The 18,512-nt window shown below is 44.3% G+C and overlaps 1 protein-coding gene across 4 annotated transcripts in view; it reads left to right on the forward strand.

The window, feature by feature from the left end:
• The window catches only part of PRKAG2 (protein kinase AMP-activated non-catalytic subunit gamma 2), a 214,164-nt gene that overhangs the window by 94,695 nt on the left and 100,957 nt on the right, over positions 1 to 18,512 (forward strand). The window contains exon 1 of one of the 4 annotated variants that reach the window (XM_027686929.1): positions 8,667 to 9,243. The exons of the other annotated variants lie outside the window; for them this stretch is intronic. Within the exon in view, the coding sequence (XP_027542730.1) occupies positions 9,138 to 9,243 (106 nt within the window). The 5' untranslated portion in view covers positions 8,667 to 9,137. Of the gene's footprint in view, positions 1 to 8,666; positions 9,244 to 18,512 lie in introns of those variants that run through there. 4 annotated transcript variants of the gene reach the window in all.

Below are 18,512 nucleotides of genomic sequence, written 5' to 3' on the forward strand. Positions count from 1 at the left end.
CGTAAAGCAGCTCCCGGACAAGATGGTTTAGGGTCTTAGTATGGGCCTTCAGTCGCCTTAGGTTGAATAGGCTTCCATCAGTACGATATCGAATGTAGATACCGTCCTGATCATCAAGGTCTGCCGTGGCCCTTTGGAGCATCATACTGAAAAAGACTGTGAATAGGGTAGGAGCGAGAACGCAGCCTTGTTTCACACCGTTCTTTATTAGAAAGGGCTCAGAAAGTGAGTTGCCATATCTGACTTGGCCGTGCTGATCCTCATGATCCTCATTGACCCAACGTATTGCTAAGCTAAATCACCACTAAAAGAGATTTCATGATTCCAGAAGTATCTCCTCAGTTTGAGGCTTGATGGGTTTTGAGAGAGCAAACAGGCTGCAAATTAAGTGTTGGCCTGAGAACTGAGCTGGGATGTGCCTGGGCACTGGTACCTGCCCTCTGATTCACAAGGACATCCTAAAAAATAAATGACCAGGGAAGTGTTGTGCAAGGAGTTACTGTGGTGTTTCCTCTTCCCCACTCTGGCTTTCAGGCAGTCCCCCCAGGGACACAGCTGACAACCTTTTCAGTCTGTTCCTTTGTCATTAGCTGTCGTGGAAAGTTTTCAGACTGTTTTTTCTTCTGCCAGGTATTGTGTGTGCAGACTTGCAGGGTTGGCTTTTCCAGGAATAGTCTCTTTCTGCCTTGTAGCTCCCAGGTTTGCAGCCCTTCTGTCATCTTGAGGCATGAAGACTCAAAGCTTTCTCTAGTTCGTGTGAGCATTGGTCCCAGCCAACCCACTGAGATTTTTCACACAATCCTAAATATAACAACTCTGAACTTTACAGTGCTTGATGTTTTTAGGTGCACAGTGAATGAACAGGGAACGTTTTACCACCCAAGCTGTCCTACCCTCTCCTTTGATTCACTGCCATCATAGGCTTGTGGCTCCCACAGTTGTAGCAGCTTCCCAGCTCGATCCCATGAATGTATCAGATGGGTTTTTTTTCAAGTTACCTATCTGCCAGTTACATGAATTGATAGAATCATCAAGAAATGGGAAATACTTGAGCTTTGATAGTTTCTAGCTCATTGTAGACAGCAAAGCAATCCCAGCTTTCCCTTACACTCGACTGTCTCTGTCCCTTTTGTACCCTGGCAGATTGCTAAGGTCCCTGTCACCATCTCCAAAAGTTGCAGGGTGTGTCTGCAGGATCTGCCTTTGTCCCTCTGCTTTCATCTCTCTTAAAAAAGTCAGTAAAGTTTCTTTTGCTATCAAAATTGCTGTCTTTGAGCTGGATGCAAAAGATCTAAAAATACTTCAATCAACCAACCAAACCAAAACAAAGAAAACAAAACTGAAACAACAAAACAAAATAAAACAAAACAAAAACAAACTGGAAAAAAAACCTAGAAATATTTTCTCTTCCAGACCTCATGAATGTGATGAATGTGTTTTCTCCTCTGTGCTCCCATCATGTCTTCTGGCATATCTGGGACCCTAATTCTAATAAACTCTTTGGAGCTGGGGCATATGAGACATCCACCTCATAAACACAGTGATTTAACACAATGTGAACAGTATATCAAGTTCTTGCAAGGGAAGAAGCGGAGCCATTGGGTCCAACAAACCCTCATCTTGTTCTGTTCCTTGCCAGCCTCATTCCAGCCTGCTGGGTGGGGATTTTTGGAAAGTCACTTCTCCCTGTGCAGAGAAGCTACAAACCATGGCACTTACCTCCCTTCTGCTGAAGATGAAGGGGTGCTACATGAGATCTAGCTGATGGTGTCCTCAGAATGTTTGTCTTGGGAAGGTAACAGAGCTGGTCTGCCAGTCGTTCAGGTATTATGACATTGAAGTATGCAAATTGCTTGGGTTTATTCCTGTCCTTACAACTAACGATGCTTCCGAACACTAATTCCTAGGAAAAGTAAGGGTAGAAAATGAAGACATCTTGGGTTTTTTTCTGGGTTTGGGATGGTTTGGGTTTTGTTTTTTTGGTTTATTTTGGTTTTTATGCAGGTTGAGGTTTGTTTTAATCCCTTGTATTGTTTCTTAGTGACCTGAAGAAGGTCTACTGTGCTTGCTAGGGGTGTCTTGAACAAGCAGATGGAGGGAGCTGCTGCAGAGCAAAGTGGCTGTGCAGGGGGTTGCATTTCAGTGCAGTTCCTCTGCACACAGTGGATTCCATCCTTTCTATGATAATCCCCTTGCTGGAGCAATTCCACTTCTATTAACAGCGTTGGATGATCCTTCAGGAATTTTCCTCTCTTGGCATTACTCCGGTGTTTAGTTCATCAGATGGCATCGGGTCCTGTGTGATGCCCTTGGCCATTGATGTTTATATATAAACTCCTTCCAGTGAATACCCCGGATAGTCCTTGGGATTTCGTGAGCTCTGAGCTTGAGTTCAACGAGCAGTTCAGCTCACTTGTGCTACAAGACCCTGCTTTCACTGCCAACAAAGGAACATTTGCAATAGTTCATGGAAAATACCCATTCCACGTAAACACCTATAGGTGACCTCAGTGGAGGTTTCAGGCTCTCCTGCAGCCTCAGAGCATCTGAGAGCAGGAGAGGCACATGTATGCAAAATCCTTTGCCCTGGAGGTTGGGAGATCAAGAGGAGTGTTTCTTTCCTCTAGTAGTTGCTGCTTTCTTGCAGCAACTCAGTGAGGTCCATTTTTAATCAGTGAAAAATGGGAGAGTCATCAGTGAAGCTGCTGGAGGCATGAGTGAGAAAGGCTTCTCAAGCATTAGCTAAGCATTTAGCTTTTCAAGGTGTGGTTCAGTTGTCTCTTCAGTCAACATTTCTGTGTTGTCTCACATGTCTGATAGGATGCTGCTGACCACTGTCTCTGATTTTGGGGGTATAATATATATGTAGCATATATGTCTTTACTACATCCACTGTGGCAAAAGAATGGGTCATTGTGGGGTGACCAATCCCGACATTGCACTGTAATGATTTTTTATTGTAACAGAATTCCTAAGATTATTTTCAACTAAAAATAGCAGATAATAGTAATACCAAGCCAGGAGAAGAGTCTCTTTGTTGTCTTATTTTGTGCATCAGCAAATTTCTTGGCTTTGATGTCAGATTATTCATCTGCTTCTTTCAGGGAGCAGAGGGGATACAGAACTGTGCAGTCGTGGTGCTCTGATTTTTAGTGTCTTGTGTTTCATGGGTATTCACTGTGGGATATTTGTATGAATGTCACTCTTTAAGTACTGGCCTGTCCTAATGTATCACTTTTTTGGAGTAATTCCTGTTTTTATTCATTTGCTGTCATTCACTTTGCAACCCATTCAGTGCTGGTTGAAAGATTTTTTCTTTAATTTAAACTGAAGGAGATATTTTGTTCAGCCTGACAATGCCCATTTTAGCTTTAACATCATTTAATCTGTTCCAATTCTGCATGAGAAGTGAAGAAGCAGGAAAGAAAGAATAAAAAGAAGAGAACAAAAAAGAGATTTGTGATGTTCCAGTGAATTCTATCTGCTTCTCAAGGTTTTAGGGATCAATATAGTTGAAAGATTCAATAGAGGCAAGAAGAAAGAGAAGCAAGAAGAGATGAGAAAAGCACAAGTGGAAAATGCTTCTAAGCAGCTTTATTGCCTCTGCTGTTTTTTTTTTTTTTTTTTGCAAGAGTTACTGCTGAGATGTTTTTCTTTAGCTGAGAACTTATTAAATTTTAGGAGTGGTGTTGTCACACCAGACATCCTGTACTTGCTGGATCAAATACTGTTTTGCTGTTTTGAGCACAGCCAGATTGTGGCACATGTAAGAACAGCTCCATTTTTCACATTATGGTCTGAAATCACTGAAGAAGTGAGTGCTGGAAACACATGCACCAAGTTTATTAGTAGGATGTGGGGAAATGATAAAATCACCATTTGGATGGGATCACGGTCATCAGTCCCAGCTTATTGATCTTCTGGGATGGATGCTCTGAGCCTGAAATTGTGTTTTTCTTGCGGGAAGTCACCAATATGCCAACACCACCATCGCCATTACTCCTGTTCCTGCTGGTTTTTGTTATGAGCTCTGGAAAGGTAGGATAGAAAAACATCACAAAGACGCCAGGATGTAATTTATAAGTAATTTACCAAGAGTTCTGGGGAATATAGTGTGCACCTTTGGAGACCGCTAAAAAGAAGTAAAATTAAACTTCTAGATATTTCAAAACCAATTTAGGGCCGACCTGACAGCTTCAGAGATTGAAATCTTTCTTAATGCACAGCGAAAGCAGCATGAAGTAGTATTAAAAAAAAAAAAAAAGGGGTATAAAGACAAAACACTCGTTACAGTGAAACACTTGGTTATGATTATGGGAAGTAATTGAGCCCAGCTTGGAATCATAAACTTGCAATTCTTTTATGGGGTGTGATCTGGGCTTGGACCAGATGGAGAAAGTGGTAGATTGTGTTTCCCTTTGAAAACATGGGCTGTGTGCTCTGTTCAACCAGCCTACAAATGGTGTTTGGTCCAAACAGGCTTTTTGTTATTGTGCATTGCATCACCTGGACTCTTGAATGGCTTTTTTTAGAGCAAAGGTCTCCTTTACGTATTTATTTGCATGTTATTTTGAAATATTTTCCGCGTTTTCTATTTATATGAAATACGGTTGCAGTTAAAATCAGTCTGGTGTTGTAAGACATGTAAACATGTGCCAGCACCACTGACAGCAATAGAAAATGTTTAATTTTGCCATCATTGGTCTGTAGAGTTTAAAAAAGAAAATTAGAAAAAATGCAGTTTAGGGAAAACTTTAAGGAAAACAAGGTAGACAAGTGTGATTCATGTAGAAGTGCAAGCATAATCCACACTTTACCTTTCTAAGGGTGAATTTGAACTTTGTTTCTTTGAGCAATGACAAAAACAGTGGGCATTTTGAACAAGGAAATTCTCAGCAACAGAGAAAGGGAAATACTTGGTTTTGCTGATTTGCAGTCGGAAGCCAGTTCAAACATTAATTGTCACTAAGGGGATACATATTCCTTTTAGCCTTCCTGTTTTGAGCTAAATAAGCTTCTAAATTTCAAGGAGGAAAGTATTGTTTTTTCTATTTTCATACCAGGAAAAATCCTGGTAGGACTAACTGGGCCCCCTTGCCTGCACTGCACTCTGCTGCTGCATTTGTGTATGAGGTTAAAGCTCCTGTGAAAAAGGCAACTGAGGAAATGGTTTGAAATATCAGTGTTTAAAGTGTTTTCACCATGGCACCTCTGTGAGATGGATGAACGAGTTTGTGTTTCAAAGCTCTGATATCTGGGTCAGACACCCCATGGTGGCTGCCCTTGGTTGGTGTGATGGCAACTTCCATATTTCCTCTCTGGTGGCCAAACCTGAACACACGACCCCCAGTTCTGCCTCACAGAACAAACCTTCACGTTACATCCAGAGAAAGAAAGGTTTCTGTTATATTTGTTGCCTGAAGAGTCGTGATAAATCACTGCGGGGAGGTGCTTTTATCCTGAGAGATGGAGAACTTAAAATCAAGGAGCATCAAGAAGAGGGAGCCCAGTCATGGGTGGGGCTTTTTTGGGTTGGATTGGACATATCTCCTGCCATGAGTCTCCTCTCTTTATAAGGTCCTGTGAATTAGTGAAAAATAGAGTAGAAGGAGGTTTATCTTTTCTACTTTGTGTGCACTAGCCTCCCTTTAAAAAAAAAACACCAACAAATGGTTTAAGGGGATGGAGAACTGGGGAGGACATTGCTGGGTGGGCTGGGCACAGAGGTGGCTGTTGGGATGAAGGAAAGAATTGAAGTAAGGGAGATTTCCAAGAAGTGTTGGTCTTTTTTTTTTTTTTAGCTCTGAAGTATTTTTTAGGCTCTTTTTTGAACTCAGTGTTAGGTCATCAAGGTAAAACTGCCAGGGAAACAGGTGACTTGGGGCAGGAGGGTGGTGGGACTGGAGGCAGGGTGGCTGGATGTCAGTGTAGGTGCTGCCCTGAGGCCATGAGGGGCTCAGGTCTGGTGAGCTCGGCAGATACAGTGGGACTAGGGAACTATTTCACACACATACACGAGTGTTTGTTTGCTCTTTCCCCAAAATAATTTTATTAAGCTACCCAGTGCCTGGTACCTCTCAGAGTGGGCTCATGTATGGCTATTGGAAGGGGACAGTGATACCTTTATGCAGCTCAAATAATGTAATATGCAATAACTAATTTGGGAGCCTTTAATGTAGCTTGACAAGAGTCCATTACATGGTTTGTGTTTTCAATCTCCAGAACATAGATGGCCCCAAAGGAACTCTTTGAAGCTCAGCTTTTTATTATTAGTTTTATAAGATCCTTGCACTGGAATCATTAAAAAGATGTAATACCTGATATAATTGTGTTAGTATCTGTTAGACCATTAGCTATGGGAGACAAACTGATTGTACTCAAAGCACTTAGTGCTTTTTTAACAAATTACTATGAAAGTCAGTTGTTAAACAGTGTTGTTTCATTTTCTAGTAGCTCTGTGTTGAAACATTAGGGTCTTGCTGCTTCCCTTAATAAGGGGAAATGAGCTCTCCTGGTGCAATGGCCCTGCTTGAAAAGGTCAGCAGCAACTATTTATCCTTGGCCTCTACCAGAAAGGAGGCTGTTTCCATGCTGGAGCAACACTAAATCTTATCTCATTAAAAAGGGATTTAAATTTTTTGCTTTCTGGTGATATTAAGTCATTCTCAGCAGTCCTTTGGCCAATGAAGAAAGAGGAATGCTTTTCTGAAGAGGGGAAACTTAAGGTCCAGATTGCATTGGTGTTGTAGGCAGCACTTCTCATGTCTTGAGCCAAATAAAGACTGGAAAGGGAACTGGACAACTGTTGTCAAGTATGCCAAGGGTGACACTGGATCGGAAAGGAACGGTCTGTTCTCCATGTGCCCAGTGATCTTATTCAGTACCAGTAGGTTTAATTGCAGCAAGGAGGATTCAGGTTTGCTTCTGGTTCTCAAATGGGAAGGGCTAAGAAGGTCAGTGCTCTCATGGAAGTAGTTTGAGAGCTGGCCCATAAAATGGAGAGTTTGTCCCACCACAGGCGCTGTCTCAGCCGTGGTGCCATGATCATGGCACGGTGAAGGGAAGGGACAGTGGAGATGAAGCTTGCAGAGGTAGAGTGGTGGTCACACAAAGCCAGATGGGGTGTGAAGAGTTGACACTTCCTACAGCTGCATTAAACCAAATATTTAAGTAAAACCCACACTTCCCTCTGCCAATCCTTCAACATTTCTTGTTGCTCCACCTGCTTCTCCTCTGTGCTGGGAGAACAGTGAGCCTCGAGGGAGGGACTGGAGAAGGGGCTTTCTAAACACACTGTGCTGGCAGGTGATTTTATGCAAAAGACTGTAACTTGGTGAAAAGCATTGGAATCTTCACTTGCAGAGCTGAAACATGGCCACAAAGGAGGGAGTAAGAGAAAGGAGGAGGACAAGTCAGGAGAGGAAAGTCTGGGAACAGCCACAAATTCATTATTGTGTTACCTCACTTGGATATCAGTGAGAGCCTTGACTGAAAGATAATTGTCTTGGTAATAATTTAATTATTTTGGTTGGTAGATGAAAGAACAGTGGTGTCCTCTGTACTATCTTCTTCCACAGTCTCCATAGGGTAGACCTGAGGAAGCCTCTGGTAGCTGAGGATGCCAGAGGAACCTGCTGTCATCTCTGCACCTATTCTTGGTGTCTCTGAAGTCCTGGGACATCCGAGATGCATCTTTCTGAAAGACCAGAGCTTGTAAGGATCTGTTGATAAAGGCCTTTTCTGCAGAATTCATGGCTGGTTTTTCTTTTCCTTTCTAATGGTATTAAGTCCCAGAAGCAATCATGGGCACAAATAAAAAGGTGTGCTTCTTTGTAGAAGAAAAAGGTGATATAACCTTTAATTCCTCCTAGGAATTAAAAAGATAGGACTCTCATTAGTCATATAGGGTTTGATTTTTGAAAGAGTTGAGCTGGTGTTGTCCAGAGGAAGGGCTGATGCTCTCTGACTTTAAATAAAGCTTTTGATTTAACAGAGCATTTACTGTAATCTTAGGAAGGTTGGCTCTGATAGTTTGATCATGCCTTGGATCGTGCTTGCATCCCTTTCCAACTGCTCAAAATCCAGCCTGTGCTGATGAACCCTTTCCTAAAATAAGCTTCTCTACAAGTACAGACTCAGAGCCAAACATCAGACAGCCTGACTGACTGGGATGAGCAACAGCCCCGTGAATGTTTGTCCCATGGCAAAGAGCACGAGGTGGATTTCAGTTGTGTTACAAACAGCTGTACAGGTGCCTTTTGCTTCGCAGACAACAAATTTGAATGGAGCAATCCGTGCAGAGCACGTAGGTATGTGTAGCACTGGGAGGGCACATCACTAGAGAAAGTCCAGCCTGTTGCTCCAGCTATGGCTTCCAGAAAGTATCAGACTTCTTTTTATGAATTGGCTGAACCTCTTTCCCCATTAATCCATTAGTCATTAGCTGTGGAGGGCCAGGCATTCCGGAGCTCATGGACTGGCAGCTGGACTCTCCTGTCGCTTCATAGACCCGGCACACGTGGATCAAAATAGTTGGGTGATGTCATGTCACGGTGCCAGTGTGCCCAGGACACTCGCTGCCAGGAATTGTCTGTCCAGGGGTGGTTTCCTTTTACAGGCTGTTTAAAGAGTCATCATGCTGAGCTGCACATGACAGTTCCCTTCAAGAGGGCTTGTGGCTCCTTTGCACAGTTAGTATTTTTTAAACGAGGGAGCTTATCAGGCGACTCCTGACCTTTTCCGCATGAGCTGATCCACTGGGAAATGTTGCTTTGGTCTCCGAGGCTTCTGACGGCTGATGTATTTATAAGAGCTCCTTGACTGCAAGCTGGGCAGACTTTGAACTTCTCCCCATGTCCACACATACTTACAGGCGAGTTACTGTACACTGGAATTAAGACTGGAATTGCCTGGCGTGCGAGGGCCGGCAGCCGCCTGCAGAGTGGCTGTCCAGGAAGACCAGGCATCTTGGAGCTGAGCTGCTGGTGAGCTGGACTTTTCTTGCAGCCAAACAGTCTCTCTGGAGCTGTGTTTTCTCACACCTGGGCTTTTGGCGTGAGCAACACCTTGCCTTGCCCCTCGTGCTACTTTTTTTCTTCAGTCCCGGGCATGACCGACAGCTGCTGCCGCGGGAGTGCATGTGGCAGCTCATGAAGCGATTTGGGAGCTTTAGAGTGATCAAGAAGAGAAAGGAGCGAAGCAAACTCTTGGAGAGGCGCCACTCCGACCCTCATGGCCTGTCTGGTAAGGACCCTCTGTGTTACACATCCAGAAAGGAGGGACATGAGTCTTTGGGAAAGGGCAGCGAGTGGGGGATAGTGAATAATTGAGTAACAACTTCCCAGTTTCGTGGACTGAATCGTGCAGTTGTTGCGTGGAGGTTATTTCGGTGTTGGTTTGCACCAGGGATGAAAATCTGAGCTGACACCTGTAACACATATCAGCTATAACCTTCAGGAAAAGAGTGATGGCACAGGAAGCTTTACAGTAAATACTATGGAGTAATTTCAAAAGGGGCTGTTAACTGATGTTACTGTAATTGAACAATAACCACTAAATTCTAAGTTAGGGCTAACACTGTCTATTGAAAGATGAATTGTAAGTAGAGAAAAATTGCTTATCAGTCTGATAAGTAATGCATTTGAAAATGTACCTTTCTATCAGTATAATTGTGTTTGAGTTGCAATTAGGGACCATTCTCCGTTAATCAAAAGTTTTTCCTGGTCACTGAGCATTAACTCCAGTACAGGTGCTGAGTTGTGGGTGTCAGAGAGTGTCTGTGTATCACATAGGGATTGGCTGTTTGGGAGAAAAGGGATTTTCCAACAGGATCCGGCTGTTTTACTCAAGAACAGTGGAGAAATACAAGGTTTAATGCATTTCCTGTACGGGCTAATGACACCTGTCTTACAACTGTGTGGTTCCCCAAAGTCCACGAGTGTTGCTGGGCAATTCTGTCCTGTGACTAAGAGGTTAAAACTGATGTTACACTGAATCAGCTGGATAAGGCTCAGTTTAGAGAGGCTGACACATAGAAAGTGTAGGCAAGACTCTTTTACTCTCTATTAGTCAGGAGTCACTGTGTTAAATCCAGCAGGATGATGAAGGTATGAGTAGTGTTGAACCACACAGATTGGTGTGGAGACATACATGCAAGATTTAGTGATGGGGAGTTACAACTGATGGATGGGTCGCTGCCCAGGGAGGTTGTTTTTCTATTATTTTTGCAATTTATTTAGTGATTGGTTGTGTCCTTCTTGCAAATACTTCTCCTTTTGTTCCTGTTGTTTGGAGTTAAGTGCTTTTAACTCTAAGGCACTGTGCCTACTGCTGCATTTCCCTAAACTCACCTGAGGGTTTCTGTGGGAGTGGTTGGAAGGTTGAAGTGATCTGAATGGGATGTGACCTGGTTCTTTGGAGTTTCACAGTGTCAGCAAGATGCACAAAGACAGATCACACAGTTGGTGCAACAAGAGGGGGAATATTTAGCTTAAAGATCACCCAGATGTGAAATGTGTTCCCAGATTTCTAATTAAAACCCCTAAATTCTCACCTAGGCAGAAACACGTGTGAGTTGTTGATTGAGGGATTAATGGCACTTTGAGCCACTAATTTACTCTCTCCTTCTGGTTGCAACAATGAGATGGGAATAGTCAACTTCTACAAAAGGATTCACTGCTGGAGGCACCAAAATAGTAATTGCAAGCCTGCTTCCTTGGAGTCTAACTCTTAACTCTGTCCTATCTCCCTCCACAGAGAAAATAATTTGTCCTGCACCAAGAGTACTGGCTATATAAACAGTAATATTTGTGACAGAGTTATATAAAAATTTTAGTGCCAGAAATGCCAAAAAATGTGTTCCTTCTTTTCCTCATTCCCTTTGATCCATCTCTGTAGCCTGCTCCAGTGGTACACAGCAAGCATCAGGCAGTTTTCTGCAGATTTTACTCTATAGGCTTTGCAGATGCTGTTCTTGTAAGAGTGTGACTGGGTCAGCTCCCTGCATTGCACTTTCATCATGAACAGAGAACTGCCAAGTCACAAGAGTGGGAAAAAACAAGCAGGATGTGCCTGGGTTACTGCCTTCCTCAGATGCTCTGCTGCGGGGATTGCCTCTGCCATCCCAGTGGAGTCTGGATTCCTTTCAGGAAACAGGTTTAACATGCTTGCAAATACCTTCTCCCTGCCACCAATGGCTTTAATTAATTGCAGGGAAGTGGCAAAACAAAATCTTTGAGTTATTCTCTGGGTTTAATCTGTATCTTGTAGCTACTAGACCTCAATAAACACTTTCTGAGTAGCTTTTGAGGGAACCGCTGGCACTCATCAGGTTTTATGATCAGGATCAGTGTGTGCAGGACTGTCTGCAGCAGCCAGGCTTGGTGGCTTGTCAGGGTCAGTCACACTCCTGTGCATCCCATTTGGTTGTCACCTACCCTCAGGGACGAGAAATGAATGACAGAAATCCAACATGGGCTTTCCCACCTCACCCCTCCCAGTGTGGCCGTGCCACTGCTGCATCCTCCTTGCTGAATGAGCTTGGATTGTATTCAGAAAAGGGGTGGAAAAGGAAATGAGGAAAATATCCCCTGATGCCCCAAAAAGGGGTAATCTGGCACCTGGACTAGTTGAATCTGATTTTTATTGGCCATTTATTTAAATGTTTTAAGGAATAATCCTCCAGTCATTGTAAATAGGATTGAGCCAGTGCAGCTTCTCATCTTCCCGGGGATAGATGCCATCAGGGTTAATACTTGATGCTTAATTTATCAAGTAGTACATTCTTCAGTGCATCAGTTGAGCTAAATCCCATCCCTCCTCTGTGCCAATGCAGAGGTTTGCATCCTAGTAGGGAAGAGGAGGGTGGCATTGCCAAGGATGAGCATCTCTGTAATTCCCTGGTTTTGGAGCCCTTTCATGCCAAGTGAGCAGCAAGAGGAGACCTGAATATGGCCAAAGAGAAGCAGAGAGCACACAGAGGGGAGAAGGAGAAAAACATGAGTGAGCACCAGGAGCCAATGGAGAGCAGAGGGAGGTGAAGGCAGAAATCCCACAGCTTTGCTCTGGGAGAGGAGCAGCCAACAGGGAGACCTCAAAGCTTGAGCTATCCACCAAACAGCAGGGAAGCTGATGTATGCACTGTGATTTTGGCAGGGCTCAGGATGGGGATTACCGAAATTTCTCCAACCTCTAGATCACCACTGCATAGTTTCCTCCTTCCTATTGCAGTTGCTGCCCACCTGCACAGGGTTCTGGCAGCTTCTCCACCTGCCAGCTCCCGCTGCAGCCCAGTGTTGTAAGTGGATAGGTTCTGTGGCATTTCTGAAGGGGAAAAACTGTTGACCCCAGTGAGGCTAATTGCTCTGCCCTTTAAAGGACACCGTCTATTCCACGAAGGATTGAATGACACATGCAAAAGGTGTAATGTTAAAAGTGTTTTTTCCCTACTCGAGCCGTGAGTGCCCAGCGAAGGAACCGCTCTGCAACACATGTGGCTGCTGGGACCCCAGGGCTGCCTTGTGCCCCTCAATCCGCTCACTTTGGAGGCTTTTAGCTACACAGAAATGCCCAGGAGCTTCTCCTTACCCGTTCTGCTTCTCTTGGGATTTGTTATGGTGATTTTAATCAGCAGGTGTCAAAGTTGAGCCCTGACAGGTCGAGTCCAAGGGGCTTCAACCAAACCTCAGTGCTGCCTCTCAGCCCCTGCCCTGTCCTGTCTCAGTAACACTCTTGAGGATAATTTCCCTGTCAGTTGTTATAATTAGGTGCAAATTAGGTCCAAATTAGGGTTAGGATTAGGGTTAGTATTAACCCCGTTGAGTGTCAGACCCCAATAAATACACTTGCAAATGTGCTTCAGCCCTGCCATGTACAGGAATCAGGCACTCGTGGTGCAAAGGGCAGGGGCTTGTTCCTGTTCTGTAACTGCCTCAGGGCACATGTTTTGTCTCATGCCTCTGCTAACTGCCATGGATCGGATGGCTTCTGAGGCTCTGGAGTGGATCTGGGAGGAGCTTTAGTGTATCTTTAAATACTCCGCCCAAGGGGAAATGAGTTCTCCTGTCAGTCAAGGGGCTCCTTCCGTAGTTTTCCACAGTGCTTCCCAGACCCCTGGAGCTGGGTGTGAGTGTGAATCACGTGTCAAGCAGAGAAATTATGCTCTTCCTTCCCAACAATGGAAATGTGGTGACTGCATCCATGATCACCACAGGGAGGTGAAGTGCTGCTGGATGTGACCAGCTCACACAGCAGTCCATGAGGAAGGGCTTAACTAAACCAAAGAGCAGGTGCTTCACAGCCTCTCCAAGTGCAAATGGAAACCCAGGGGATAATTCAGCCTGACGCACATCACCGTTTATTGGCACAAGCTGGGCTGCAAATAGTTGCACTGAGAACAGGGGCAGAAAAGGTGGGGGAAGAACATGATGTAAACATGAAGCACAGAAAACATGATGGAGAAGTGATTGGAGAAGAAGACAGGACTTGATCTCCTGCTCCTCCAGCTTGGGGAGCTGCAGCTCATCCAGCACTTCACCCCAAGGTGGGTGATGCTACTTGTGGGAGGAGCAGAGCTGAGATATTTATTTATCTCATTCCGGTGGGACATTTCTGTTATAAGACAGTGGGGGAGAAACTACAGTGAAAAAACTTCTGGAAATATAAATGGGAGTGAAGGAATTTCTGCATGTTCCAGTGCTGTCGTAAACGGACTGAAAGAACAAAATCCTGTTGCTCCAGTAAAGCAGCTTAAAACCACCATCATCAGAGACTGGGCATGAGAAACTGAGACCGCTTTGGTTTGTTAATGATTTTCTCCACTGGTTTTCATGCTCTGTTGAGCTGACAGTGATTTTAGAAAATGTGCAGCCCTGGCTGATCAGTACTGATTAATCTGGTACTACAGGGAGCACTGAGTCCTGGAAGCTGTGAAGTTTCTACAATTGGTTGCCAGGAAGGAGAAAAGCTCTGATAAGCCTCATTAAATGTTTGAGACATTTTATTTTGCCATTTTCTGCTTCCATGTAGTCACTGTCCTGGTGCTTTGCGTGGCATCCCAGCTTTGTGCACAGCTTTGAAGCATTTTGAAGAGGGGGAAAAGGACTGTGGCCATGAAGCAGTAAAATCAGCTAGGTGATTTCAAGCAGGTTCCTGTAAATTCAGGTAGTAATGAACCCCACAAAACCTTCATTGATTTGGTGGAAGCTGAAATGCAGGTCTGTTGAGCAGAGTGCTTTGCTGTGGACTCTTCCCTTGCTGGTGCAGAGCCCAGCAGAATCCTTCCTCTGCAGCCCTTTGCAGGCTTGAGGAAGATGTAGACTCTGCCCTCATGATGAGTTGTTCAAGAACGCAAATGCTCTGAGTAATTTATTTTCAAAGAAGTTATTTTTTTCTGAAGGGCAGGTTAGACACGTAAAAATACAGTATGTTCCCGAGGCACAGATTTCCATATTGGAATGAATCTGCCCACTGACAGTCCTGCTCCAGGCAGCTCTGTGTGTCTCGTCACAAAGTTTGGTCAAAAATATCTACATTTCTATAAATGAACTGAGTTACTCAGCGTTGATGTGCTCTTGTCAACAATGTGGTTGGGTGAGAGCAGCAGGGCCAGCCTCCCTTTTGGCAGGCTGTTTTACAAACTGTACAGGTTTTGGGCAGGGAGAGCTCCCATCTGGGAGGAGTCCATGTGGTTCTGGTCCTTGTTGCTGCTTGTGGGTGCAGGTATTTGTCCTCCAGGCACAGCAGCAGCAGAGAGGCTTCATTTTTTTACTGTCTCAAGGGCACTTGTCTGTAATTCTGCAACTATTCAAATAGTGTTATTTGAAAAGCATGATGAATGCTATTCCTGAAAGACAGAAATTAAAAGCAATTCTTGGGGCTGAATCTAGGGAAAGCTGTGAAATGCAATAGGGAGAGGTCCATTAGGGTGAAGAAGGAGAAACTGAGACAGAAGGAAGCTGGGCACTGACTGTGAGTGAAACCGGGTGCAGACACTGCCTGTTTCTGAAAGTAGATGATATTTATGTATTTATCAGAATTTCCTTTTTTCATCCTCCACTTCTGTTCCCTTCAGGTAACTTCCAATATGTATACAAGGCTGGAACACTATCTTGTTACTAGTGGTATAAATAACTATCTGATTCATTTTTGAGGCCAAAATAAAATAATGCAGATCAGACTTTCATAAAGGACATCTCAGTTTAACAAACATAGCCTGGAGTGCCTTCATGATGGATGCTGAAGAGTCACAGCCTATATACTAAAAATCACTGGAATTACTGATTTCCATGCATCCTCTCTCATCCTTATTGCACCAGTTGGGAGTAGCGTAGAGATAATTTTTTTTCCCCTGCTTTCCCTGTACTTTCCAAGTGCTCTCACTTCAAAAGAATATCTGTATGAGAAGCTGTTATCCTAGACTGACTTTCTACTTGATTTGAATGTGCTAAGGTAGACCACAATTTATTTATACTCCCGTGCATCTATATTACAAATCCCGTTGCCAGACCTTAAAAGCAAATTTCAAGCCCAGATCCCTTTTCACAGCCTAAAATTGCACTTGATAGTAGCATTGAGGTAGGTGGGTACTTTTGTTTAATTAGAAATCAATGTTTTGGACTATTGACTCCTTGCTCAAAGATTCAGTGAATTGCCCAAGAGTGCAGTTTCAAAGATGTTGTTCAGGCAGTTTGTTTGTCAGGTTTAGTGGATCAGCAAATCTCAGGAATTACCAAGATTCAGCTGTTTTCTGCTTTCACCTCTATTCTTGTCCAACCTAACATCAGTTCAAGGACTTAAAAGTGCTCGGAGTGCTGAGATTTAACGCCTTGAAATTGTTTCAGCTGTTTGATTTGTCACTACAGAGTCAAACTGACACATGAAGGCTTCAGTCTCGAGAGATGAAGGACTGCTCTGTGAGATATCATTGTGCAGCTGGCAGGCTTGGCTCAGAGGCTGGAATTCTCCATGCTGGAAAGGTCAGGCAGCCTTACTTGGTTTAAGGACAGACCCCAGCGCTGCATCCCACACTTGCACCAAAGAGTTCCCATCCTGTCCTTTTTCCGCTCCTCCTTTGATAAAGTTGGGGCAATTTAGCTGGAGGAGGAATGATAGGATTAGCTGGCATTATTAATAGCATCCTGTTATTTCTTCAGAGTTTTTTCCAGGCATCAGAAAACAGCTGCTTCCCAGTGCTGTGTTCTCTGTGGGGCAACAAGGACCCTTTTGACATGCTCGGAGCTACAGTCACCGGATTGTTTAACAGATCCTGCCCATCTGGCCCCGTGGTTTTATTTCAGTTGGTGCAAGAATAACAATAGGGAACACAGGATTCCTGTGACAGTCCTGCCTTTCCTGGAGGGCAGTGCTCCTGGAGAGGAAGGGATGATTTGTGACATCTCCGCTGCTTGTATAGAGTATAATTAGAGATAATAAACTAGAACGGGGCAATAAATCAATTTAAGAAATACAAATGAGGCAGAAATGAGATGGCAAGTCAAACCAAGACATGACGGAGGTGAAAAGTTTGCTACAAAAGCTTCTTGTTGCCGCAGTGACAACAGAGGTTGGGTGGCTGTTCAGAGGTGAGGATTGCACCAACCTCCTTGAGAGAAGGCCTGAGTTGAAAGGACGAGAAGCTGGAATAACGTTGGCATTTCCCAAGGGACATACCTGAATGTAGGGATGGTCAACATCTAGGGATCAGTACGGGACTGATAGTGTTCATTATGAACCTGGGTGATGAGTGAGCCTGTGTGGCAGTACACACTGGGTGCTGATGACTGAATCCCGAGGGTTGTGGTGGATATGATCTGGAAAATGATCCAGAAATGTGCTGTCATTATCAGTAGGTGAACCACATACTGGGCTGCATTGGGAGGAATGGAGCAATCCAGTCAAGGGAGTTATTATCCCACTCCCATCCAGTGCTGGTAGTGCTGCACCTGGAACAAGGTGTCAAATTTCTAGTTCTCCCCAACAGAAAAATGCTGGGAAACTGGATAGGGTTTCCCTGGAGGACTATCAAAATGTTTTGGGATCTGTGAGGAGAGGCTGAGGAAACTGGGCTTTTTTTTGTCCAGCAGGGAGAAGACTAATGTGCAGTTTAATAGCAGCTTGCAGCTACCTGCAGGGCAGTTTCAAAGGCAATAGAGCCAAACCCTTCTTAGTAGTGGCAGATGGTAAGAGAAGGAGTAAAAGGCAAGAGTTTGTGGCTGAGGAGGGTCAGACTGTTAGCAAAAACTCCCTCAAGAGGGAGGTGTGGCACCAGCACAGGTAACCTAGAGAGGCTGTGGCCTCTCTGTTCTTAGAGATTTTCAAGACTTAGCTAGTGAAAGACTTGGCTGACCTGGTCTTGGCTGATATCAGATCTGTTTTGAGTGGGACATAGGAGAAGAGGCCTCCAGGCATCCCTTCCAACCAACATTTCAGTGATGCTCAGTTGTTCAGTTGCCAGGAAAGATGAAGTTGCAAATGCCCTGACTGCGCATCTTTCCCCACCCAATTCTCAGTGCAGGCACAAAATTGTTCTTGTTCTGATGAAGATTCAAGAATAGACTTAACTTCTTGGGTAGAGGCAGCTGGGGGTGCTTGTGCAGCTGGTTTATATCAGAGGAACAGCAGAAGGAGACACTGTGAAATCCAGGACCAACACCAATATATTTGTTGGGCCAACAAAAGCAGCAGGATGTGTGTTTCCTACAACAGGCACCCAGGCTGCCTTCTGGCTATTCCACAGACATTAAGCAACACCTTCAGAGTCCTGGGCAGTTATTAATGCCCCCCCAAGCTGAGCAGTGTCTGGGCACCCCCAGCTGCTGCCCCACTTCGGGGACTGTGTGTTTCCCAGCCCCAGGAATTGCAGTGGGACACGGTTTGTATCAGCTATCTGTCACTATAGCAACTCCTCACTTAACCAGTCCCTGCACTAAAAATAGATCACCTTGATCTCAAGGAAAGAAAACCAAAGGAAATCAAAAGGGGCAGTGGTAGTGAGAGCTGTGGAGTCAGCTGTTGTCTGAAGTCTGGAGCATTTGAAACCTCTTATGAATAATCTATCACATAAAACAAATATTTCAGGGGAATCTATTTATCCAGAAACCCCTCTGTGTCACTGGGTTCGAAGCTTTAGGAAAGGACATGCCTTGGTTTTTATCAGAGGGCTGTGTTTGCAGTTATTGCCCAGCACAGGGGATGCTGAAACCCCTGTGGGATGTTGCTTAACTGGTTTAGACATGTAAGGGATCTTATCTCCCCAGTAAGCAGATCTGCAGCTCTGTCATTAGACCTGATAGCCTCCTGAGCTCTTGTGTATAAGTATCAAAATCCCTACTCATTTATGGAATTGTTACTGGTGTCTGCAGAAGTCTGTAAGGGACCTAAACCTGAAAAAAGCTGAATGCTTTTATCAAAGTCACCACCATCTCATGCTGAAGTTAATGGGGGCTGAGTGTTTTGGCACCTCATAGGGCCCTCTGTAAGGGAAGTGCAAATGAAATTTGATCTTATTTTTCCTC

Source organism: Neopelma chrysocephalum, unplaced genomic scaffold (genome assembly GCF_003984885.1).
Source record: "Neopelma chrysocephalum unplaced genomic scaffold, ASM398488v2 Primary Assembly neopelma1_72, whole genome shotgun sequence".
Classification (NCBI taxonomy): Eukaryota; Metazoa; Chordata; class Aves; order Passeriformes; family Pipridae; genus Neopelma; species Neopelma chrysocephalum.